Source organism: Protobothrops mucrosquamatus, unplaced genomic scaffold, assembly GCF_001527695.2.
Source record: "Protobothrops mucrosquamatus isolate PMUCROS unplaced genomic scaffold, P.Mucros_1.0 scaffold3405, whole genome shotgun sequence".
Taxonomy (NCBI): Eukaryota; Metazoa; Chordata; class Lepidosauria; order Squamata; family Viperidae; genus Protobothrops; species Protobothrops mucrosquamatus.
The window spans coordinates 22637-42905 of record NW_015389386.1 but is presented as its reverse complement, the minus strand read 5'-3'; the positions used below and the strand labels follow the sequence as shown (position 1 = coordinate 42905).

Genomic DNA, 20269 nt, shown 5'->3' with positions numbered 1-20269 from the left:
TCCACTTAAGCTTGGTTCAATTTTTTGACAGCTTTTTTTATGTAATAGAAATGTTTGTAATTAATTTTTCCATCAGGAGACACTGTATAATTGGAAATCTTGCATTTGTCAAGGTCCATTTGAATACAGTGTTAAATTTGGATCTCCATACATAACGAACAGACCAACTGGATCCCAAAACTGACAGTCATGTACTAAGCCAGCTTTTTCAGGCTCACATTTCAGTTGTACATTTCCCCAAAGCACATAACAAAAGAGACAAATCACATTTTAAAAAGTAAACTGTATATAAGTAACAATTTAAATCAGCACAAAATATGATTTGAAAAACTTTGAAAACCGCTAAAATGTTTTAATTGGCCTAATCTTAATTGACCTATTTTTTTCAGAAGCTCTGATATCAATGCTTTCTCCATTTTTTTGCCTTACCTCTATCATATACAGCAAATTATAGTATTTGCAGTACTTGAGAATTGCAATAATTATGCACAATTTTAAAATAGCCAAAAGCACCTTGGCTAAAAACACAGGTGTACTTAAGGGAAAAAAACCAACTTTAAAAGGTAGAGATTAATGCTGAATATTTTATTTTTTTTAAAAAAGTAAAGTATGATTGTATGCTCTACCACTAATATGGAGCCATTTTCAATTTAAATAAATTTGAGGATAGAATTAATTAAAGGAATTATGTCTCTTGCTAGATCCTACAGCAAATTTATGCCCTCTTAAAACTTTTATTGAACAATATTTCAGTCACCAACAGAAATGCTAAGCTTTCTCATATTATATTTCTTATTTCAATATAAAGTTAAGAACATTGCCTCAAAACTTTTTTGATCAGAAGTAACATTCTGATTATCTCTCCCTCAAAATAAATTGGAAAAATTAACAAAACAGGTGACCAATGGTAACTTTTACACTGCTACCTCTCTGCCTATACTGCATCTTACAAATTGACTAGACATATTTAGGGCCATTTGATACCCAGAGGGTTGGTTATTCAAAGAGTTTAAAACAAATATGTTGCACTGCAATTACCTTCCCCACATTTCAGAGCTAAACGTGTGAAGAATTTCCACCTCGAATCTGCAAAGGCAAATCAAATCATTCTTTTTCTTAAACATGCTAATTTTCTGCATGGTCACCATCCATTCTTGAAAAAAGGCAGGTGATGAGTTTCTCATGCTGCTTCCTTTACACAGTGGGATGGCAGAAGGATTCACAAGGTGGGAAAACAACAATTAACATACATATGAATATACAGAGTCCACTCATGGCATTGTAATCTATGTGTGAGATTAACTGAAACAAAAACATAAAAGAACATGAATTAAACTATAGAACTCAATATAATAAGAACATAATAGCATGGAAAAAAATAAGGATGATGTGAGTCTTTGGGAGATGCCATAAATGCCCAACCAAATTACACCTGTCTCAAAAATCTGCAAGCAAGTAATTGCAGTTAAACTCAACCAATTTACCTTGATTAAACATTAGATTGACATATATGAGGCCTGATGTTCAATCCCTAGTATTTTTCCACTTTTAAGATTTGTGGTAGCAAGAGTGACTGTGTGTGTGTGTGTGTGTGTGTGTGTGTGTGTGTGTGTGTGTGTGTGTGTGTGTTGCAGAAGTTTACAGACAGCCTAAATAGGAAATATTCTTGATTCTTTAATTTGGAAGGTGGGAAATGTATTTTCTTAAAATAATCCTGGGTAAGAAAACACAAACTATGATGCCATTGTATATTAAAGTGCTAACTTGAGATACAATAGCTAAACTTTGGTGTATATTCCGCTTTTCCTTCATCTTTGAATGCTTATTAAAAGTAAAATGTAGATCTCTTAATTCAAAACCTGATCTACTAGAAATAGCACAAGTATCTTTAAATATTCTAAATCTCTTTCATTTTTAGCTGAAGTTACATCAAAGAGCAAACTCTGGAAAAACACATTTTGCTTTTAGTTTTTGATTCAGCACAAGCAATATGAATTAATGCAAATATTGAAAACGTATCTTGTAGAATGTAGGCAGTAGAAAATATGGGATGGCCACTGGTTGGGATTGCTTTACAAGAGGATAATACAGCTTCAACATTATTGAGACATCCACAGAATCTGAATATGGAGAAGGTTTTGCTATAGGTCATTCAAATCCTGCAACTAACAGAGGATAATTCTGTATCAAAAGCAGCAGACGTTTAAAGAATATGTCTGATATTGGATCCAACTTAACAATTTTCATGTTTACTGGCTTTTATTTTTCACAGAGCAGATATCCAGCATGTTTAACTGAAAGGATCTTGAGCAACATTATCAGGAAAGGTCTCTGCATGAAAACCTGAATAGCTGCTATCAGCAAATAAGTTTAGATGGTCCAAGGATCACATTTTTTGTTCCAAATACAGAGCACATGATTAATATACCAACACTGAGAAGGATAAGTGTACATTTATGGAACATAAATCATACTCTAAAGTTAAGTACTCATGCATACGCTAAGTGCTTCTATTTCTCAATTCATTGTTTTCTGCTCTTCACTTTGTAGCAATAGCAATAACACTTAGACTTACTTTATATACCACTTCACAGTGCTTTACAGCCTTCTCTAAGCGGTTCACAGAGTCAGCATATTTCCCCCAACAATCTGGGTCCTAATTTTTCTGACCTTGGAAGTTTGGAAGGCTGAGTCAACCTTGAGCCTGCTGAGATTCAAACTGCCCAACTGCTGGCAGCTGGCAGTCAGCAAAAGTAACCTGCAGTACTGCACTCTAACCACTGCGCCATCTTGGCTGCAACACCTGTTTTTGTTCTTCTGATGTCCAGATCATGTGCTTCTGGTACTGCTTAAATAGCAAAGATCGCAGAACCCAACAACAAAGGAAAAAAACCTTCATTGACTTCTATGGGGGCTAGCAGACCCAGAATTCCTTGCAGGAATCAGGTTAATCAAGCATCAGTTAAATCATCTTCTCAGATCTAAGAATCACTCTGTCTCTTTCTAATTTCTTTAAAAGGTATTCCTTTGGCTTATCCTACTAGGATTTGAAAGAGTTCTAAATCTGTAATTCAATCTTAGGTTTTGCTTTGTTTAAATAACTGACTGTTATTTATTGTGGCAAATAATTTGTTGCAACAATATTACTGCAAATTATTTGTAAAACTGTCGCAAATAACTGTTGCAACATTTTTATGTATGATCAGCTGTGAATATCTTGGAAGAGGTACATAAAGTGGCTTACTTTTTCTTGTCTTTGTCTTTCTTCAGTGGCTGCTGTGAAGTGGCTTGCAGGTTATGACACTGTAGCGTTTCAACTGCCACCTTCCGCCTGTTGAAGGCATTCATCTCTTCCTCAAGCTCTCTTCTTTTCTCCTCCACTTTCCTCTTTTCTTCCTGATGTATTCGCTTGAGATGTTCAAACTTCTCATGCAGCTGGTGGGAGAAAAGAAAAGAAATCTAACCCAGGTTCTGTCTGGCAGTAAAACCAATTCTGGCCTGCAAAAATGTCTTCTAATGAGGCAGATTACTCCAAAGTATCCATTACACATCATGTCAGAGGATACGCTATGTAAGAAACATATACATATGTGGAATACTGTAGTCATGTAGGATGTTTCAGTTACATAGCAAATTTACAAACATTTAACAGGGTTCCTATTTAACCCTAAGGATTCTTAAGCTTTCTCCCATAAAAATCCTCCAACCTCACAAATTGGGCGAAAAAAGTGTTTCTGACTCTTCTTCCTCCTCCTCCTCCTCCTCCTCCTCCAACACCATCTCCACCACCACCACATTACTATTTATGAATAGTATTACTTTGGCTTATGGGCCAAAGAAAATTAACAGTACAGCCCCTGGACACAAGTGCCCATTTTAGCTCTTAAAACTTGCATGATTCTATGCTAATCCTAGGCTGCATTAATAGAGTATGTGAAATATTAGTACTGCTTTATGAAGTCTTAGTAAGATCACACTTAGAATACTGCATCCAGTTTTGGTCACCATATTATAAAAAAGATGTAGAGACTCTAGAAAGAGTGCAGAGAAGAACACCAAAGATGATTAGGGGGCTGGAGGCTAAAACATATGAAGAGTGGTGGCAGAAATTGGATTTGTCTAGTCTACTGAAAAGGAGGACTAGGGGTGACATGATAGCAGTGTTCCAATATCTGAGGGGCTCTCATGAAGAAGGGGTTATCCTATTTTCCAAAGCACCAGCAGGCAGGAGAAGAAGCAATGGATGGAAACTAACCATGGAGAGAAGCAACCTAGAATTAAGGAGAAATTTCCTAACAATGAGAACAATTAATCGGTGGAACAGCTTGTCTTCAGAAGTGCTCCATCATTGGAGGCTTTTGGACAGCCACTTGTCTGGAATGGTATAGGGTCTCCTGCTTGAGCAGGGGGTTGGACTAGAAGACCTCCAAGGTCCCTTCCAACTTTGTTGTTCTCTTTTTCAGGCAAGATAAATGCATCATGGGTATTGCCTTTGGGCTCAGATTTATATGCTTAAAGCCCCTTTATGGAAACTTCATGACAACTCAAAATAGAGGGTTCCACATCTTCTGTACAAAATTCCTTTTACAATTCAAGGTAATCCTTCCTTAAAATGTCATTTTTCTGCAATTATACACTCCCTTATTCTTAATTAGAGGGATTATTTCTTTGAGAATGTATGTAAGCATTCTGTAGTGTGATCAGGTTTATAGCAGTTTTTTATACTGCTAAAGTACATCATGTTTGATTGATGTAGAGGAAACAAAAAGTTACTGTAAAATAAGCAGGTTCATGGGAAGTAACAACCCTCTATGATACCATCAATTTGGGGCATTTTAAAACATAACAATTATGTTACCCTTCTCCCGGGGAAATTAGTCTTCCGACTTTTACGTCTTACATAGTTCCACATTGTTGAAACAAAACAAAATCAAATAAGTTAAAGAAATGGCAGGGCTCCCTTTAACATCCACAGTGAGATGGGTGGCAAACAAATTTAATAAACAAATAACCAACATCTTCGTACAAGCATTGGCTTATAAACATATGCAGACCCACGCTTGCATATATAAGTGTTTTGTGTCCTAATACTAAATTTCCAGAGGGATTTAATGATCTACCAGGGGAAAGAGAATATTAGGCCAGTTTAACCTGTTTAATATAGAAGGATCTGGAGATTCCCTTTTTAGAGCATTTGATCAGTGCAGGCAAAACAAAAAGAAAATCTCAGTCCTAGCTAAGGTAGCAATTTGTCTCGTAGAGTCATTGTCTCTGCCATACTCACTTCTCTCTCCTTTTCTTTCAGTTCAGACTCCGTCTCCTTGACCTTGTTCACAAACATTTGTCTCATTTCCTCCTCTTTTTTTTGCAATTCGCAAAGGAACTCTTTTCTTTTGGTCTCATACGTTTCTTGAAGGCTGGTGGAAAACACAAGTTCCAAATTGTCCAGACATTAAAAGAAAGGTGTAAGATACTATTCCAGGTCACACACATCTGAAAATGCATCCTTTTATACCGCCCCCCCCCTTGAAAAATGTGCATGTGTCAGAAAGGGGAGAACACCAGCGGAGAGAAAACATGAAGAGAGAGCATGTCAACGCCACTCTGAGAGTAAAACCCCTACAGACCCCAAAAGAACATCCAGTTTTCACCGCTCGTTGCAGGATATTAATGGGAAACAAGGAAAAAAGAAGGGTAAGGCCTTCTTACCTGAATGGCTGGCTGTCAGGATCTGTGTCCTTAAAACCCATTTCTTCTAGCTTACACCGTCTATAAAGCTCATAATGGCGAGCATGAGTTTGCTCCCGCAAGTCTTCCATATTGATCCGGATCAGCATTTCCCGCAGTTTCATAAAGTCACAGTGGCTTTCATTTTCAACTAATTTAAAACAAAGTGCAGATGTGAAAACACATTGGAGAAAATGACTGATTCACACAGAGGTAAGCATCTGCACATGCGCACGTGTGTGAACACACACACACACACACACATACACACACACTCCTCTTTCAGGATTAATGCAGCATTTGTATAAAAACAGCATCCTCTAAATGTGTCGGAATAGGGAAATTAGGAATGATGATAGACTGCAGACTCCGGTGTATATTTGGCTCAGAAATTCATCACCCCCACTTCAAAAGGGCTCACTCCCTTGCAGCGGTGTTGAAAGAGGTGCTTTGCAATGTGTGGGAACACCAACAAGGCAACTCTCTCTGAATCGTTAAAGCAGTCATGTGGAAGCCTGAAACATGACATCTCTGCTTTGCTGAGTAGCAGAGACGGATTTATTTATTCAGCATTTGCTCCAAATCATTTTTGAAATCGTATCCAGATTCAGCCATAGTTTCATTCCATACAGCATTAACCTTGTGAACTCTCAAGCTTCCTCCTTCCGTTATATATTCAAGATGGACAGTATTTAATATTTATTTGCTACGTATATGTAGGGGTGTGGGTCTATACATATGTTGTACATAGTATGTTTTAGGTGTGTGTCCTGTATGGGTTTCACTTTGAGAGCGGGCAACTAAATTTCATTTTTGATGTGTGCCGTTGTGCCCACAGTAAAAAAAATGACAATAAAGGTTATCTTATCTATCTTATTATTCATAGGATACTGGAAGCTACTTTTCAAAGCCAATTACAAATACAATTACAAAGCCAATTACAATGATGCCGCGGAAGTGATGTCCCGGTGCCTGGAGGCCGTGCGAGTCTGGATGCGGAGGAACAGGCTTCGACTCAACCCGTCCAAGACCGAGTGGCTGTGGTTTCCGGCGTCACGACATAGCCAGTTGGTTCCATCCCTGGCTATCGGGGGCGAGTCATTAGCCCCGGCGGAGAGGGCCCGCAACCTGGGCGTCCTCCTGGATACTCGGCTGTCTTTAGACGACCATATGACAGCCGTGGCCAGGGGGGCTTTTCATCAGGTTCGCCTGATACGCCAGTTGCGCCCCTTTCTGGATCGTGATGCTCTACGCACGGTCACTCAAGCCCTCGTTGTTTCCCGCCTGGACTATATGCTCTCTACATGGGGCTCCCCTTGAGGTGCACCTGGAGGCTCCAGCTAGTTCAGAATGCGGCCGCGCGGGGGATCCTGGGGGCCTCTAGATACTCCCATGTAACACCTCTCCTGCGCGAGCTGCACTGGCTGCCTGTGGCCTTCTGGGTGCACTTCAAGGTGTTAGTAACAACCTTTAAAGCGCACCATGGCAATGGACCTAGGTATTTGCAAGACCGCCTCCTACCAAACACCTCCCTTCGACCAGTCCGCTCCCACAGAGAGGGCCTCCTTAGGGTGCCGTCGGCCAGACAATGCCGGCTGGCGACCCCCAGGGGGAGAGCCTTCTCTGTGGCAGCTCCTGCCCTCTGGAATGACCTACCCCCCGACCTACATACAGTTGCGGACCTGTGCCTTTTTCGCCGAGCCCTGAAGGCCCATCTATTCCGTGCGGCTGGCCTGGCGTAGTTTGATTATGTTTTAGTGGGGGTTTTGTATGGGATATTTTTAGAGCAGGCCTGTTATTTAATTTGATTTTAGAACAGAAACTTGCGTATATTTATCGTGGTTTTTATTATCGCCTGTTCACCGCCCTGAGTCCCGTAAGGGAGATAGGGCGGTATATAAATTCAATAAATAATAAATAATAATAATAAATCAAATCGTGTATCAGTGTTATTAAACTATTACACCCTTTTCCTCTTTTTACTTAATGTGTTCAAACATTTGTATGCCTTTCCACAGATACTAGTTTGGTACACCGGTTAATGTGGTGACCTAGAAACCAAGAGATTGTGAGTTCTAGTCTCGCCTCAGGCATGAAAACCAACTGGGTGACTTTGTACCAGTCATTCTTTGTCAGACCAACCTACCACACAGCGGTTGTTGTTGTGGGGAAAATAGGAGGAAGAAGCACTAGATATCTTCACCAGCTTGAGTTACTTAAAAAGTAATGAAGGTAGGATAAAACTCAAATAAATAAAAAAGTTTAGGATAGTTAAACAATCAAAGCTTGTAATGGCAAAATGAAAGTGTAATAGAAACAGTGGCAAGAGAATAAATAATCTATTAAATATTAAAATGTATGCAGAGCCAAATCCAATTTATAAAAATAACACTTAAGGAAACATCAGCAGCAACAACAAAAGTGCTAGTGAAGTGATCTTTCTGAATGATTGTTTCACGACCATGACACTCACCAGCATCCCAAAATTATGTTTTGATAAGCCTATTCCTTTTAATATCTATTCTTTTATTCAAATATAATACTCACAAACGTACACATACATATGAGTTAGCCAAAATAGATTAAAAAATGGTTGATAAAAATATGATAACAATTGACAGGTGAATAAAAATGTCAAATCCACGTCGGGCTCACTGTGTAATCAACCACAAGAACAACAGCAGCAATAAATATTCTTTAGCAAGCTGCAGCATGCAAGGATTTCAGCCACTATTAAACATGCCTGGAATTACAACCTACCTTGAACAACACCCCATGGATACTGCCGAGCTCTCACCATTTTATTTCCCACTTTTACTTCTTCTGTGCTTCCCACAACAGCAAATGGTAGATGAGCCTTTGAGGAAAAACATAACTATGCAATTCAGGGCAAAACAATAGAACTGTCAATAAGTGTTTTTTTTTACTTTTAAAGCAAATTTCCTAATACAAAACGATATTTTTTTTATGTCTATGGAATCAGCATGATGTTAAGACAGGATTGCCAGGACAAACAAAACAAGTCCTAATTTTTGAAGAAATATCACTCTGCAGCCCATAAAAAAAGACTATTGTTGAATTTGCAATAAAATCACATATGGAATTTTTAAATCCTCCAGTTTTGTGAATAATATTTCTGGCAATCTTTACTTACTGCATACTGTATTCACACACAGAAGTTTATTTTGAGCAATCATGGATAGAAGAATGAGCCAAACAGAACAAACCCTTTTGTTTTTACAAATCATTATGGTATACTAAACAAGAGTTTGCTATTCTAGTTACTTGCAGGAATGGCTAAAGTAGCAGAATAGCCAGGAGATTTTTCTGCCACATAGCATGTTGTCAGATTAAGCTAGGGCCAATCATTTTCTCATTTCTACAAGGTAATTTCTATAGGGAATACTAGTATATCTTAGTATATCTTCCCCTAATATATACATTTCTAGGAAGGCCAGACAATTTCTATGTGAACCATTTTCTAGAACAGGGGTGTCAAACTCAATTTCATTGAGGGCCGCATCAGCATTGCGGTTGTCCTTGGGGGGGGATAGGTGTGGCCAGGGTGGGTGTGGCCTACTGGGTGGGCGTGGCTGGAGTGGGGGTGGCCTACTGGGTGGGCATGGCCAGCTCTACATCATTCTCGCCAAGGGTGCCTGTGGGGGCCTGGGCAGGAGTGGGACAAATCTGAGGGTCTCTGGCAGAAGGGGGTGGGACCAGGGCAAGCGCCAAGGCATAGTCCACTGGAAGACCCTGCTGAAACCCCTCCCCCAGAGCCCATCAAGCCAGATATGTGAAGTAGGCGAGGGCCATTTGCTAGCCACTTCCAGGCGATGGTGCATTTCTTCATTCCTCACAAAGGGTGACACCTCCCCAGCATGCACCCAGGGGGCGGGGCCGACATAGCAGGGGCCGGTCCCTTGCTGTTTCCAGACGGCCTTGTGGAGCTAAGACTGAATGCATTTCAGCATAGATGGCCACCACAAAATTGTACATTGGCTCCTGGCTGGCCTGGGCCAGGGCCAAGGCAGTGGGGGCCATTCCCTCACTGTTTCCAGGATGGCTTCGCAGGCCACATGAAACCACGTCGTGGGCCACATCCGGCCCCCGGGCCTTGTGTTTGACATGTCTGTTCTAGAAAATTCGAAACCCTTTATCACTTGCGCAATACCAAATTCTGTACTGCAATGATGAAAATAAGATACACCTGCTCACAGAAGTAACCACCTCTGTTTTATTAATCACATCAAGTTTAACATGTTAGCTATCTTGTTTTAAATAATATATATTTACACTTGCAGAGGTAATTACAGTACTGTATAGTACAACACATTTTTATTTGGTATTTTATCTTTTTTTATGCTTGTGTTATCTCATTTATTTGAATTTACTTTTGTGTTGCATTTCTTTTCTCTCAGCACAATTTACTCCTCATGGGATTATTGCAAGAAATTTGAATTCCAAGCTAAGTGGGATTTAATGTAATAGATTAATAAACAGGGTGGGGGGAGTCAATTTGACATAAAAGCTAAAGTGGATTAGAAATCGGGAGACCATGACTTCTAGCATAAACCACTTCACAGGATTGTTACTGAGGAGAAATAGATGGTGGGAGCATTATGTATGATGTCTTGAGTTGTGCAAAGCAAAGACAAGATATAGATGTAATAACAAATTAAAAAAGAAGTAGAAATATTTTGCTCCCTTAGATGGCAGATACAATATCATTTTTCTTTTCCCTCCTCTTCCCTTCTCTGAAATAGAGTAGTTATGTTCATCAATCTGACTGATGTTTTGCTTTAACACAATATATGTCAAAATTATTTCAATATTCTCAATCTAAAATTTATCCACGAATGTAAAGAAGGACCACATATTGACTTTCCAGACTGCATAACAAATCCAGATTCCATTCTAAACATACATTGAATGTGAAATGTATCAAGGGAGGAGGATTATATTCCACACCAAATCATTGGGTTGGTTTGGTTTAAAAAATGGAAGGAATAAACGCTATTATAATGGCATTCATTATACAGTTTCTCAGCGTCACTGCTATAAATACAGAAACATAAGAAGTCTGCAGAAGAAACTGTGCTACTTACATTCATCACAGAATTAATCTCAGATACAGCATCATCATCAATAGGGAACTGATAAATCTGAACTCCATTACTGACCAGTTCGCTCATTATCTTTATCTTAAACTTGTGCAATTCACTCTTGGAAATAGTATCAGCTTTGGCAATGATGGGAATAATGTTCACCTGGAGAGCAGTAAAAAAACAAGAAATAATTAAAAACTGAGCTTTCTGTAATCAGTCTTGAATTAGCTACAGAATGAATTAATGCCAACTATGAGTGCAGGCAGAATTAACCATTAAATGGAAGTGGCTAAGACATGAATGTAAAAAGATGTGAACAAACTGGAGCAAGTTCAGAGAAGGGCTATCAAGATGTAAAGGAACTGGAAACCAAGCAACGAAGAATAGTGAAAAGAACCCGATATGTTTAGCTTACAGAAGCGATGACTGGGAAAATATATAATTGTCTCTGTAAATTCTTGTAAAGGATTTGTTTGCTGTTGTCCTGGTAGACAGGACCTGAATCAGTTAGGAAAACTTAACTTAACATTTATATGTTTGTTTATTTATCAAATTTATATAGAAGCCCATCTCACTCAAGGTAACTCTGGGTAGCGCACAATAGACAAAAATCAAGAGTATGATAACAGCAGATATAAATAAAAAAGACCATAGTAATAAATGCCTCAAAAATCCATTAAATACAACTCATAGTTGAAGGAAATACATACATAAAATTGTGAAGAGGTTAGGGCTAGATGATTTCCGAAGCAAATTAACTCTACACTTTTTCACAATTCTTCGTAACACAAAATAAATTTAACTTAATAATAAAGGTGTGAATTAAATAGTTATGTATAAATGCAGCTTAATTTATATCTCTCCTATTCTCTTTTGAAAGCTATTTCATTCCTAGGATTTTCTGTTCAGGAAAAATATGAGGAATGCATGAGATCTGATAAAAAAAAAAGTGGCCTTAAAAACATTCAGCAGCACAGGCCGACCAAAATAAATAAGATCCTCTTTGTATGCTGCTGAATATTAATTGCTTTTGATGGCACATCAAAAGAAGAGACAGGTGCAAAAATACTCAGATTATGAAGCAAGGTTTTTAAAAAGAACATTGTCCACTCTAAAGAAACATCTCCCTACTGCAGTGGTTCTCAACCTTTTTAATGCCACGACCCCAACCGGTTGTAAGTCGAGGACTAAACCGGTCGTAAGTCGAGGACTAAACCGGTCGTAAGTCGAGGACTAAACCGGTCGTAAGTCGAGGACTACCCAACCGGTCGTAAGTTGAGGACTTTCCCTGCCCGGGAGCGCCACGCATGCATGGTTCCGCCCCCCACGCCGGCCGAGGTGTAGCTGGCAAGCGGCAGAGACAGAGCAGGCCGACCACCAGCTGGCCCAGCCCAAGGGAGGTAAGGCACCCGCCGAAAAAGGGGGGGAAAAAATGGCGGACAAAAAAATGGTGGACAAAAAAATGGCGGAAAGCCTTGCTTGGCGACCCCCATGAAATGGTCGATCGACCCCAAATGGGGTCCCGACCCACAGGTTGAGAACCACTGCCCTACTGTGATAAACGAGCTACTTGTTTCATTCAGTCTAGAGTTCTGGGAGTTGCTGAGGGTGGGAAATGCTGGTCTAGACAAGTGTTGTCTTTTTCAGCTCTGACAAGGGAATTGCCTGACTATGTCTTCTGCTGAGTGGATCTTGCACTACCTTGATCCAGACTGCCCCACCAGTAAGCCGTCTCCCAAGCAAAGATGGGATGGTTCAATCTGGATATTGGAGAAAGGTCGCCGAACATGCACAGAAAGTTTCTTTCTTCACCTCCAGATCAAATTACTTAGGACCACTTGGGTCAGCACTTCAAAGGAAAGTGACATTGCAATCTAGGACACCTCTTCAAAGGAACGTTTCAATCAAAGCTTGGGGAAACCATGCTGCCCCTTAGAATACCCCACCACACTCAACTGACTTGAAAGAGGAAAGTAGCATGTGTAGCCACAATAAATTTCAAGTTCATGCCAAACCCAGTCCCTTCAGTTGCTCTGGCCTGGAGCTTCCAGCAGCCACAATTTGCATAGTCAAAGGTCCAACAAGACAGGAGCTGTAATTCCACAAAAGCTACAGGGCACCTTCATTAACTGATTCTTGACCAGAGCAATAATACAAAATGAAACGCCTGTAAAAATCCTCTGCCACTGATTAAATACATGTTATCATAGAGTTTAATTTATTTGCACCCCTGGATCTGCAAAATATTTTTGGATACGCTCAGTATGATGTATTAACATATAATTAATTAATATCTTTCATTTTAGTAATGTCTAACTCATCCCTAAAATTCATATTTACAAATCTGATATCAGAATGGAATACATATCCATGTCCTTGATCCTTAAGCCAGTTCTTCAATTATCTTTGACATAGGTTCTAGGGCTGCTTCAAGAAATATAATATTTTGGGTGATTGCCAGAAATGTTGACAAGGTATTTTCTCCCTCTTCTTCATACAACTGCTGGACTTGAACAACAGGAAAATGGTGATGAAATAGAATAGAATAGAGCTGGAAGGGACCTTGGAGGTCTTCTAGTCCAGGGGTCCCCAACCTTGGCAACTTGAATACTTGTGAACTTCAAAGTTGCCAAAGTTGAGGACCCCAGTATCCAGTCCAGCACACTGCTCAAGCAGGAGGCCCTATATCATCTCAGACAAGTGACTGTCTAGACTCTAGACTCTTCTTTAAAATCTCCAGCGATGGAGTGCCCACGATTTCTGGAGGCAAGCTGTTCCATAGTGATGACCTATGAAGATTAAGAACTCCTCAATTAAACACCCTTTGAGGTGTAATGAACTGACTCAGTTCCACTGAGTTATTCTGGCTCCAGTTGCTTTCAGCTCTCCTCTCACCTGGGTCTTTGCAGGATCAGCCACCATATTATTTATGAATGCAGGGCTCGACCTTTCCATAATTTTCTTTGGCAGTAAATACAACATTAATTAATTAATTTTTCATGTTTCTAGACTACCCATCTCCTTCAAGGACAGTGTAGGATTGGGGAGACAATAATCTTTGCTACTTTTGCTGGATCAGAAGGGATATGGAGAATGATGCAGAGATCCCTTCAGAGAGGCACAGAGTCTTTCTCTTGAGTTAAATCTACTGGGGATCACACCCTGCTGCCCAGGCAGATGGTACTGCTTGTGCTCCCCTGTACTAGCTCCCTCTTCCCTTTCCCTTGGACGTGCCACTGTTTTGGCTCTTCTTTTCTGCTGTCATTTTGGATAATGATACGGTGGGAGGGAATCTGCCTGGATGCTAGGCCATCATTTTCCCATGTTCTTTTGAATCTGCTTGGGAAGCCCATGCTCTCCTTGAAAAGGTAAAGCCAAAAACTGAAGGGGAAGGTTAAGAAGAATGTTTCTTTCAGCCTTGCTTTTTCACTATGTGCTAATGCCAGGGGTCTTCAAACTTGGCCCTTTTATGGCTTGTGGACTTCAACTCCCAGAATTCCTCAGCCAGCGTGCCTGGCTGAGGAATTCTGGGAGTTGAAGTCCACAAGTCATAAAAGGGCCACGTTTGAAGACCCCTTGCTAATACTAATCTTTTCAGGTCCAATGAATCACTGAATGAGAACAAGAATACTGCCAAGTTGCAGATAGCATTATGCTGTACAATGATATATATCCAACTGGTCCCTCAGAACCAGATACACAGAAAATAATCAATACATGTAGTCTTCAACTTAAGAACATTCATTTAACGATGATTCTGGAGTTACAACAGCACTGAAAGAAGTTATTTTCAACCTGTCCTCGATATTATGACCGTTGTACCTCTCCTGTGGTCACAATTGTGATTTGGGGGATTCATTTAAGATCAGTTGCAATGGCCTACAGCCACTGGGGTCATGACTTGCAACCTTCCCAGACAGCTTTTGACAAGCAAAGTCAATTGGGGCAGCTGGATTTCTTTAATGACCATCTGATTCACATAACGAGCACAGTAAACATGGTCATAAAAATCGGGTCTGATCACATGACAATTCATTTAATGACATCACTTAATTCCAATTCCAACTGCAGTCATATGTCAAGGACTCCCTGTACATCATGAAGGATTTGAGCTGAGGAGGAAGACAAATGGAAAAGAAGGGCAAAATTGTAGTCCAACCCTTCTGACTTTTGGCTCCAACTCAACTTTCAATCACAGAAGTTACATATGTCATGTGTAGGCAGTTTGGACCCCCAAGAGAGTAATGCCTGTGGATCCAATCCCTTCACACAGATAAAATGCACACATGGCAGGAGATTACTTCTGGATATCTGCCAGATATCTTGTAGTATATATTGACCACCCTGGAGAGGAGCCTTTCTGAAGAAAAGCCAAACTCCCGTTTCATTCCACAAAAAGTGTGAGCTGCATATGGTGTTTTGCATCTCAGCTTTTGCCGTTAATATCCTGGAGAGTTTTATGAAGTAATAGAACTTGGAAACAGCTGGCAACCATAAAAGTGTTAACACTTCTCATAGGAAATTGCTTGACTTTTCATTCACTAGCTTCCCAATTAGTTTTACAAAATGGGTCTGTTTGGTTTTTTATTCTTTTAAGTGAGAAAAATATTTGTGTTTCCAAAAAAAAAAAAAAAAAAAAATCGACCAGCAGGAAGTCTAAAAGCAAGTCTTATAAAAAGAATCACACCACTTCACTGAAATTAAGCTTCAAGTTGAACACCTGGCTACGTACACAACAGTGAAAATCGCTTTCCTAATAGCTACAGAAACAAAAACACAAAGATCTCCAGCAAATTCCAATGGATGGGTGCCCAGATTCATAACAGTTGGAAGATCATAGAAGTCACCTAATTCAATTCCTTTGTTGCGGCTCTTACACTCTAGAATTACATCCCTCCAGAGATTCAGATCACTCCAATCCTCATGACATACAGGAAATTATTAAAGGCCTGGCTCTTCTCCCATGTTTTGAAGCAGCAAGAAGGTTGAGCCTCTGCTGGATGATTTTATTTGGTTATATTTTCCTTCTGAGGCTGCTCATGATTCTTTGTCTTTTGGTTTTTTTAGTTTTAGGTGTAAGCAACCTAAAATTGCTAGGAATTGGAAAGGCTACAAGTTGTATATATGAATAAACTCCATGCCCAGTGCAGGATCTTCTAGAGTAGTATTTCTCAACCTCAGTATTTCTGACATACAATCATCCGATGGCTTTTTGAAGATCTCTGGTAAAGAAGAACTCATCACATAATGTGGCAGCTTGTTCCACCGGTTGACAGTTCATGCAGTCCCAAAGTCCCTCCTAGTACCTAACTAAACAACCTTCCCTTTTAACCCACTGATTCTGATCCTGCTCTCTGAGGCAACAGAGAGGAATTTCACTTCTTTTTCTACATGACAGCCTTCCAAATATTTGAAAACTGCTATCATATGTCTCCTCTTTTTTGTAGACTAAATATAGTCAGATTTTTTAAACCATTCGTCATAGGGTTTGGTTTTTCCAGACCCTTCACCAGCTTGATCGCGCTCTTCTGAACTTGTCCCATTCTGTTATTGTCCTTTGGGAACTGTGGTGCCCAGAACTGGATACGGAGAACTCAACAGAGAATAAGAGCTGGGAAGAATTACTTTTCGTGACCCAGACTTTATGTTCTTGTTAATGTACTCCAAGATAATAATCATCTTCTCAGTAGCTGGATCATACTGCTTGCCTTTAAGAAAGACACCCAGATCTTGTTCTTTCTCTTTCTACAGTGAGGAAATTACCATCGCTGACTAGAATACAAAAAAATTATATATAAATAAGTTATGTGAATCTGCAGAGGCTCTGGAGTTATTTTTGTCAAATAGCAGTTTGCTATAGAGCAAAATAATATTTGGTTTCAGGTCCAAAAGGGGACACTATTTGCAATTCAACTACTCAAAAAAAAAAAAAAAATCAGCAAATTGGGTAAGTTTTTATCATGCAATTTGCTGGAGATCCCCTAGCAAATAAAATATGCATCAGTTTGAAGTCTCATGACATCTTGTAGTTGTAGTTTTCAACTTTACAGTATTTCTTGAGTTTAGAGTCTAAATCCTCACCTCTGGAAATGTCACAAGGAAAAATCAAGCCTGGAGCTAGAAAAAAGATGCCCACCATTTTATTCTTATTTAACAAGAGTCAGTCACAAAAGTCCTAAAGAGGCAAGTATTTGGCTCTATGCTTTACTGTTCTATATATACATGAGCTCAGTTTTAACAGCAAAGCAGGATAGGCTGGTTCCTTAGGAACAGCTAGAGGTGGTTCAGTTTGTCTGACTAGTTTTTTTTCAACTGCAATTCCAAACACCTATTATTGAGCTTAAGAATTCAGTTTTGAAGATGACTTTTTGGCTGTCTGGAAGTAATTAGATACAGGAGGCAGCAGCTGGTTTGGTCATGAGTTCAGCTGCACACAAATGCACAATGGAAGAGCAAGCTGGTTAAAAAGGTCACTTACTGATGAAGTCACACTTGTAAACAAGATCCCTTAATACCATAGAAAATCCAGACAGTCTACCCAAGTTTGACATCATCCTGCTGACTCTGCCGAACTGTTGAGCATCTGTCCCCATTGGAAAGCAATGTCAGATGCTTACTAAAATATATATCTTTGCTGAGAAGATGTCTGATCTCCAGCCAGTACATATCATATCTAAATCACATATGTCTCAGAAGAGGAAAGCATCGGGGCAGGAAAAGGAAATTAAGTAAGAAAGAAATTTCTACTTAATTATAAGTCAAATATTTTCATTTTTCAACCTTTCCCCTAAATTTCTTTATTTCTTCTCTACCAAAGAAGAGACTTCAAAGAAACCAAATCTGAGATAATAGTTGCCTCCTTAAGAAAAGAGCAGTTTATTGTTTGGGAGAGTACTCACACTCCTTGAGCTGGACAGAAATAAGGAAGAGCCAAATATAATAGAGGTTTTGTGGTAGAGGTTCATATCCCTAGTTTTCCCCTGTTTTATAACTCATTTCTGACCTGTTGTTATTGATGCAAGATCAATTATTTAAACCCATTTCCTTCCTCATCAGCCTCCAGAATTAAAGCACAGAAAAAAAGGAGATAGACCAAAAAAACAGCCCAAAGTTCACCTAGAGACAAACCTTGGGGCCCATTATATCCATGGAAAAGAGGTTTATGGGATTCTTCTCTGTAATCCATATCAGGATTAAGCAAAACAAGCATTAAAATTGTGCTCTTCTCCTCTTCAGCAGAAAATCTCCTAAAATATCTGGAGAAATTTTATGACCTGAGTAGAACCTGAGAGTTGTTAATGCTTATCCAGTGACAGGAGAATTTCATATTATATGAAAATTTTCAATTACAACCATGACCACTGATATCTTCAGTAGTCAGATTGATTTGTGCATGAACCCATACTACATCAAATCTCTCCAAAGGTAAGGAAATAATCATGTCCAGAAAGCTACAGCCACATACAAATGCACTGGTCAACATCTACACATCCAGCATGCAACCCAACTGCAAAATCAATAGCATATTAGGTAACAAAATCTACAGTGAATGAACTTCTGCCTTGACTCCAGAAGTTGTGAGTGCTCCATCACTAGAGGTTTTTAAAGAAGACATTGGACAGCCATTTATCTGAAATGTTATAGGCCAGTGATGGCGAACCTTTTAGAGACCGAGTGCCCAAACCACAACCCAAAACCCACTTATTTATCGCAAAGTACCAGGGCCACATCAGCATTGTGGCCTCGGGTGGCATGGGGGCGTAGCCCACTGGGTGGGCGTGGCTGCGGTTGTCACGGCAGACTGGGGGTGTGTGTCTGGGGTGGGCATGGCCTTGATGTTGCTCATGGGGGGGATGCCTGTGGGGGCCGGGCAAGGTTGAAGGAGATCCAGGGGGTCTCTGGTGGGTGGGGCGGTAGGTAGGAGGTCCAGCATAGATGGGGGGAGGCACACAATCCTAGCTGGGACTGGGGGGCCATGGCAATGATGGGGATCTGGCTTTCCCTGCTCAGGGTGGCCTTTGGCTTGCTGGGTGTGGGCATGCTCTACCACCTCTACTTGAGCTTGCTAGGCAAAGCTGGCTGCTTTGCCGCCTTTGTGCTGGGTGGGGCTGCCGCTCCGGGCAGCGGTGGTGGCCTAATGGACCTGCGCAAGTTGCTGGCAGCGGCGGCATGTGTGCCCACAGAGAGGGCTCTGAGTGCCGCCTCTGGCACGCGTGCCATAGGTTCGCCACCACTGCTATAGGCCAAGGTCCTTTCCAATTATGTTATTCTGTTTTGAAGTAACACTGCTTAAAATCCAGACCACTAGATGACAGCAAAGAGTTAAAGGGTTTCTTCACCTATTTGCTGACATCATATGGTTAAATATTTAAAATCCGTACCTGGTTGTCCTAGGACAGGGATGGTGATCCTATGACATGTGTGTCACAGGCAACACTGCCTGTCATTTTTGGTGACATGTCAGGCCTCCCTCTGAAAGTTGCACAAGAGGACTCTGTTCTCACATACCTTCTGGAGCCTCTCAAAATCACGTGAGAACAGGGCGTGCTTTCCTGCTCTTTTTAAAGGCTACAAGGACATGCAAGAGCCTTTTCCAGTTTCCAGGTTGCCCGCAATCCTGAGCTGCCTCAGATAGGAATTTCAAAAAAGCATTTACAATTATGTATTTAATTATTAAATATTAAATTTGTATAATTCATTTCTCTTTGTTATTTTTTCTCTTTTGTCCATCCATGTGTGTTTGTGTGCGACATGCCAGCAGAATCTAGGTAGGCGCTTCTTTTGAATTTTTGATATGCCAAGCCCAAATGGTTCGCCATCACTGCCCTCAGATGAGGAACCTCCTCAGCATTTTTTAGCAGATTAGATGCTGCTGCTACTATTTAGAAATAGCACTGGTTTCTTTTGTTTCTTTCTTTCCTTTACCTTTTAAAAGGCCACTCATCATCATCATCATTCACATGAATCTCTTTGCATCAATGACCTTTGTAGTGGGCCTTCAGTTCTCCTTGCAGCATGAACTTCAGAAGACCGTCTGTTTCTCTTTGATCACCATGCAATAATGGTTGCTAGAATTGGGTATGTCTAGTTTAATGAAGAGAAGGACGAGGGGGGACATGATAGCAGTGTTCCAATATCTCAGGGGCTGCCACAAAGAAGAGGGAGTCAAGCTATTCTCCAAAGCGCCTGAAGGCAGGACAAGAAGCAACGGATGGAAACTAACCAAAGCAACCTAGATCTAAGGAGAAACTTCCTGACAGTTAGAACAATTAACCAGTGGAACAACCTGCCTCCAGAAGCGGTGAATGCTCCAACACTGGAAGTTTTTAAGAAGAGACTGGACAGCCATTTGTCTGAAATGGTGTAGGGTTCCTGCCTGAGCAGGGGGTTGGACTCGATGACCTCCAAAGTCCCTTCCAACTTTATTATTATTATTA

The 20269-nt window shown here is 40.3% G+C and overlaps 1 protein-coding gene across 1 annotated transcript in view; it reads right to left on the bottom strand.

Moving 5' to 3' along the window:
- Positions 1–20269, bottom strand: part of SEPTIN8 (septin 8) — a gene marked incomplete at its 5' end in the record, with an annotated part of 37525 nt that overhangs the window by 12341 nt on the left and 4915 nt on the right. The window contains 5 exon segments of the mRNA XM_015826956.1: positions 3245–3435; positions 5285–5417; positions 5710–5878; positions 8488–8584; positions 10833–10994. Coding sequence (XP_015682442.1) covers positions 3245–3435; positions 5285–5417; positions 5710–5878; positions 8488–8584; positions 10833–10994 — 752 coding nt within the window.